The 7356-nt window shown below is 30.8% G+C and overlaps 1 protein-coding gene across 1 annotated transcript; it reads left to right on the plus strand.

The window, feature by feature from the left end:
- The first annotated feature begins 388 nt into the window (after positions 1 to 388).
- On the plus strand, positions 389 to 3094 carry LOC111880045 (xyloglucan endotransglucosylase/hydrolase protein 2). The gene is made up of 4 exons (XM_052768887.1): positions 389 to 548; positions 1217 to 1317; positions 2351 to 2544; positions 2704 to 3094. The coding sequence occupies exons 1-4, from the start codon at positions 389 to 391 to the stop codon at positions 3092 to 3094; spliced, it is 846 nt and encodes a 281-aa protein (XP_052624847.1).
- Positions 3095 to 7356: the final 4262 nt, after the last annotated feature.

Raw genomic sequence — 7356 nt, forward strand, 5'->3', positions numbered from 1 at the left:
TATATGTATATGAAACATATTTTAATTAAATAATTATAGGTCAATGATATATAAATTTACAATTAAACAAATGATTTTATCTATATTTTTTTTAATGTTTATATAAAGTAATTTATCTCGCATGGTGTAATTAACTGGTTATATTATGGATTGTGGGCATGAGGATATTAAAGCCAAATATCTTGTAGAAAATGCAAAATATCATGTATAAATATTCCCATTCGTATTTTAATACCTACACACAAGTATATATTGATTTGTTGGATGTCTTTGTACATTATATTTATACCTACACACAACCAACTTAATTTCTCGAGGTTATTTTTTAGCAATAATCATAATTTTTTGCAACGATCAAATGGGTCTTCATCTATGGATGATAACGAAGATGATGTTCATTTTGTTTAAAGTAATTTTCTTGCTTAGAGTTAGTGATGCAACACAGAATGCTAGCTTTGATGAAAATTATAAGATAATTTGGGGAAATCAGCATGTTCAACTTCTTAATCAAGGACGAGAGGTTCAATTGTCATTGGATAAATCCTCAGGTTTTCTACTAAATTATTTTTTTATCTTAATGAATAATCTTTACTTGTTTTCTCAAAGTAAATATTTAGCTTCTATATTAAATTTGTTTTATCACTAACAAAAGTAATAATAATTTTACATAACCATATTATTCTGGTTTTACGGAAACAATAAATAAATCAAGTATTTTTGAGTAAAAATTTAAGTCTAATCATAGATATGAGAATTTTTTTTAGTTATTAAGAAAAATTTATGTCCATATGTCATTAGAATAGATAAGTCACGGACACTTCGACTTTGACGTAACAAAGACACATTTCCTAAAATAATGTTAATCCTATGATTTATGCATTTTTTCTATTTTTTAGAGCTTTATTTTTATCGGAAAAATATATATATACAAAAATACATAAATTCCATGATCTACAAATAGACATTTATATCGATATATAAACATAATAAATTTAAGCAATTTGGTCATTAACAAGTGAATGATCACTCCATCCAACTTTTACACTTGCATTCTAGTCATGCATAGGTGAGCGACCAATGTGATTCATATGTGAATCTATTCAAATTCACATTAAAATGTAATATAGTTAAATCATTGACATAAAAAATACACATGCATATCTACACTTTTACTTATATCTACACTAGTAACGTGTACTTATAAATTTATTTGTAGGTGCCGGATTTGGGTCAAAATTATATTTTGGATCGGGATTCTTTCAAATGAAGATTAAGCTACCAGCTAAAGATTCCGGTGGTATTGTTACTGCTTTTTATGTATGTACAAATGCTTTATACTTGTCTTCACATTTCTTATATATATATATATATATATATATATATATATATATATATATATATATATATATATATATATATATATATATATATATATATAAACCTAACCTCATTTTGAGATGTTATTACTTGGAAAACAGGTATTGTGTGGCCATATGGTAATTGATATTTAACAAGAATTTAATAAGAAAATAGTCTGGTAAGGTAATAAAAATACGAAAAAACAACTAGTTTAAAAAATTAAATCATTTATAAGGATAGTATGAAATTTTTATGATGACTATTTATAATTCTCATTTTATGAGAATGTTGTTTTCTTAATATAATCTTTAACAATGAAAATGCATGACAACAAACAAAAAAATAATGAGATGTGTAACCTAATCATACTCATATAGCACGTCGTACATGGTTACACAATACTTATGCGTCTTAATATAACTTGCTTTTATATATATATATATATATATATATATATATATATATATATATATATATATATATATATATATATATATATATATATATATATATATATATATATATATGAACCTATAAATTTTAGATATAACTTTATTTTCATCACAAAACTAGAATAAAAAAAACATAATTTCATATTCAACACAAAAATATAACCAACATCAACAGCATATATATATATATATATATATATATATATATATATATATATATATATATATATATATATATATATATATATATATATATATATATATATATATATATATATAAATAAAGAAGGTTCACATGAGAACCAAAATAAAGTGAGAACATGAAACTAATCCAAGACTCATGATACAAAAAAGGAAAAAAAACAAGTGGTGAAGTTTTAAAAATATCTATGATTATTCAAAATCATAACCATAAAAATTATTTTTTGCTTGTAATTTGATTAAAATCGTAAATGAATAAAAAGTTAACCTAACAACCTTTAAAGATCATTGATTTATACATCTGGTAGTATGCTTCTCATTATGTTGAGTTAATGTAGTTATTTCTAAATACAACTGTTCACGAAGAAATGGACTTTGAGTTCTTGGGAAATCGGCCGGGCAAACCAGTCATTTTACAAACGAACGTATTTACAAATGGTCTCGGTGGTAGAGAGCAAAAATTCAGTCTTTGGTTCGATCCTGGTGCGGATTTCCATTACTACAAATTGCTATGGAACGACCATCAAGTTGTGTACACATGTATCTTCTTTTATCGGAAATTACATATGTCATATTGATATCAAATTTTATAGGTTTTGTTAGCTTGATTGTGTCAATGATCAAGAAACGAAAACCAATCACTTTATAAACAAATATATTTACTAATGATTACATTTTATATAAATTTCAGGTTCTTTGTAGATGACACACCAATAAGAGTGTATAAGAACAACATAATTAGAGGTGTTGGGTACCCTAATCATACATTGCAAGTGATTACGAGCTTCTGGGATGGATCAAGTTGGGCAACTGATGGTGGAAGAATGAAGGTCAATTATTCAAATGCACCATTCCATGTCAATTTCCAAGATTTTAACATTAATGGGTGCATCTCGTTGCCTAATAGTCCTAATAAGGATTGTGCTTCTCAAAAGTATTGGTGGAACAATAAAAAATATTGGCAATTAAACCCCCAACAACTGAAATCATTAGAAGATGTAAGAAAAAAGTATATGAAATATGACTATTGTACTGATAAGAGTAGGTATCCTACCCCTCGTCAAGAGTGTAGTGAAAAATGATGGGTAATAATCTGTGTTACATTTAATGAGGTATCTTCTAACTCTAGAAATAAAACTCAATGATTATGGTCCTTCATTTCGTTAAAGATGTACAATTAAGAAAGATAACATTATAAAAAATTACAACAACACCTAAGATTTCATATAAAATTTTACAACTTACTTTAAAGATATAATTACAACTATACCCTATAATTTAAAAGGCTTTTAAGATTATAAAGTTCTTGAAAAAGACTAGGACGATTTTGAAAGTTTTTATTATAATTTATTTTTAATTAAAAGATTGCAACGCTTATTGGGTATATAAAAATGAAAATATAACTCAAATAATTAGTAATTAACTCAAATAAATATGTTGCTATTTGTTAATTAACAACCCCCTTTTCATTTGGTGGTAATTTACGAGGGATTTTGCTATGGATTTTTGGGGGATTTTGTTTGTGATTTTTCGTACACCATAGGGACCATTTATGTAATTTCATCTTCATTTGATGACCAAGTTATATTCCCATCCAACGAGAGCATGAACAAGAGTTTGCTTGGTCTTGCTTTTCTCTAATTATCCCTCTTCTTATCTGCTTGTTTTCCTTTCCTCTAGCCCTATAAATAAAATGCCTCATCCACCATATGTAGGACATGCATAATAGAGCTCTATACTGGACTCTACCTCTTACATAAGATACGATGGTTCTCTCTATCCTAGAGAAATTATTTCCAAGTATAGACCATTTAAATTGATTGTTGGAGCATGATCCCTAGGCTCATGTCTTAGGAAGGGTCTAACGATTCTCTTCTATGATGTTAGCTAGGACCCAAGTCGAGAACTGCAAGTGATACAAAGGATCAGGTAGCGCCTAAATCAAACAACACCAAAGCAGAAATACCGTTCATGAGGAACGATCCTACAATAAAACACATAAATATAAGCGTCAATTCAATATAAATAAAAGATAAGGAGAAGATACTTACCCGTAACCACATCTAGTGTCACGTGAGCGTCCTCGACCGCCAACTGGAAAGCCCTGCTCCTCACCACAGGGGCATCTGTCTTGCCCTCGTGGCCGTCATTGATCTGAAGAGTTGCGGGAGCCGGTGCTGATACCGGTCCTGCTACAGCCAAACTTGGAAAATGGGCCTTCTTGTGGCCCCTCTGATTGCAATGAAAGAAAATCAGATCAGATACCGAGGTGGTGGTGGTAGCAGTGTAATCCTTGCTAATAAGACCCATCCGACAACGCTTGAAGCAACCAGAACCACCCACCATACACGCCCCATCGTACATCCTGCCTCACTTGCCACAACAGCCCTAACCCTGCTGCCCCTTCCCCCTCGCATCAAAAACCTTGGGCCTTTTTCCCGAACCCCATGATACCTGAGCCTCTTCCGACTTCCTCTTCCTCTCTATCTCGAGATCAATCTCCCTCTCCCTAGCCCTCACTATCATATCCTCCAGTTTCGTACAACTAGATCGACTCACAAACTACCTAATATCGCTCGTCAACATCTCATGATACCTCGCCTTCTTCATCTCCTCGTCCACCACATACTGTGAAACCAAAAGTGCCCTCTCTCGAAACATCACAGTGATCTCAGCCATCGTCTCAGTAGTCTGGCAATGATCCTGAAACTCTCGTGCCAACTGCTGCACCTCAATCACCGGTGAAAACTCAACCCTGAACCCAGTCACAAAATCATCCCTTGTCATCGTATCAATAACGTGGTCACCAACAGCGCGCCCCACCTCCTCCCACCAATCTCGTGCCCTGTCCTTCAAAAGACAGGAAGTATGACATCTGTCAAAACTCAGGTTATGACACATCTAGAACCTTGTCAATTCTATGCATGCAGATAACTTGGCTTTAGATGCAATAAGTTGAGCTAGATCGCGACTTAATAGATCCCTCGGAACAAGTAGTGTAACTTAGCTTGTACTAAGCAGTCACATTGATATGTGAATACTCCAATTAGGTTGTAAAGTGCCAAAGTTTAATCTCAAAATAAAATACAAAACCATGTTCAATAGATCACGACTCAAGGGTAAGTTAAATACCCTAGTTTATTAATCGAAACATATGACGTGCTTAACTAGTTTAAGTACTTATCAAACTTAATTTAATTAAATCATGATTTGATTTAATTATAAGTTGGAAATAATATCCAAATATCATAATTTGAATTATGAGCCAAAAGTGTAATTCAAGGATTGTCTAATCCTACATTTCTATGTGAACACTTGTTTCATTTATTTGAAATATAAAATTTGATTTTATAAAAACCAAACCATAAGTTATCATTTTTATAACTTAGTTCAAGAGAATACAAGTTTATGAGCTTATTTCTAAACACAAAATACTTGATTAAAAAGCAAGAAATAAACTCTTGGAAGTTTATAAAAATACATGGAATATTTATAAAAACTAAAGATGATTTCTTTAAAAATGATTAATAGGCCATATTTATTCAAAATGAGACTTTAAAGCCTCTTTAATCCCTTCTCTTCTCCCAAAATTCGTTCATAGGTTCTCTTTCTCTTTTTATCTCTCTCACTCTTTATTCCGTGCTTCCATGATGCAAAATCCCGAGGTTAAATTTTACATGTCCCTTTAAGAGAGTAAACCCATTCTTAGAAGCAACTTCTTAGGAAGAGATTTTCCCATTTCATTTTTCACATGTTAGCTCACATATCAGGAGTTTTGTGGCCGATTTTGGTGGTGTATAGCCCCATAGAGACGACGAGAGAGATGGTCTATCCAGAGAGACAAAAATTCACTTTATCTCTTTCTTTTCTCTGAAAACACTATCTACTTCTCTCAACTCTTTCCACCAAAAATCAGCCTTCAAAACACGAAAATAATGAGATGTTTGGGTGTTTTTTTATTCCTCAAAATTGAAGTCAAGATAAGAGACTCCACTCTCTCCATCATTCTCTTCATCTTGATGCAAGTTTTAGTTTGTTTTCTCTTTATCATTAGATTCTATGCCCTTTAAAGGCTAGAATCATTCCTTTCATCTTGATGTTTGTAGATTATCACCATCACATGTTGAATGTATTAAAAAAGGTGACAATCCATGATCAAACCAATGTTAAGATCAAAGATTAACCCATACATGCTCTTACAACATCAAAAATTGGATTCTACTCCTTCATCTTTTTTAAAATTTGTTTTCTTATGGTTGAAATGGTTTTTAGATCATCATGGATTTGTTTTGACACCATGAGTGTGTGGAAAATAAAGTTGCTTGTTCTTGACCTTAGCACAAAATCGATTTTCAAGTTAAGAACATCAAGCCCATTTTCTAGAGTTCTTGAGAACATACATTTTGTACTTGAATGCATGTTTGTTTTTGATCATTTAAAAACAATTTTGTCTCTGGAAACATGACTAGAACATGCATGAATCTTGATATGTTTAAAATATTTTAAAAGAATTTCTCAAAGTAATGATTAAAGCTCGTTTTTCCAACCCACTAGCATACATGCAATCCGTCAGATTTCTTTACCATATATCACTCATTACTCAACCAAATAACGATATTCTTTATCTAAGATGTAGTTCCATGGGATAAATTTCTAACCCAAGTGGTCTCACTGTAAAAATTAAAAATGAAAATTTTGATGACTTTTACAAAACAATTGCTCAAACAACACTTTTCAATGACCATAAGTTTTGCATTATGTGATCAAGGCCCTTAAACCCCACAATAAATTTGGAGAAAATTATTTTAAGAACTTAACACATTTATCTCAGAATACCTAAAATTTCATGAACTAAAACATTATAGACGTTTCCACACAAATTATTAAACTTTCAGCAGCATTTGGAACTCATGCATTTGCTAGTGCTACATTTCATAACTTGTTGGGGTTGAATACCTCCATTTAGATTTGAATTAATTTTGAGACAAATTGTTTTTTTTTATAAGTTCATGTTTTCAAGGTATGTTCTATAAAACCCCAAATGCTAGAACAAATTCTTTGTTTTTCTACAAAAATAAGGATTTAATGACCAAAAATTCAATATAAATACTTACGGATGAGATAAAAATCTGAAAAACTATATAACTGATTTATGTACGAAGTAAGGATGCCACCTAAATTTTCATACAATTTGGTATTTTATTCAAAGTTGGGATTGAATTAGAGCATGAATTTACAAAGATAGGTCTTGGTACTCAAATGCACGAAAGAATATTTTTTTCCAGATTTGGGAAACTTATCAGAACCAGTACAAATCAAGTTAGGATGTTACAACTGTTTATTA

The sequence above is a fragment of the Lactuca sativa genome, chromosome 2 (genome assembly GCF_002870075.4).
Source record: "Lactuca sativa cultivar Salinas chromosome 2, Lsat_Salinas_v11, whole genome shotgun sequence".
NCBI classification, from domain to species: Eukaryota; Viridiplantae; Streptophyta; class Magnoliopsida; order Asterales; family Asteraceae; genus Lactuca; species Lactuca sativa.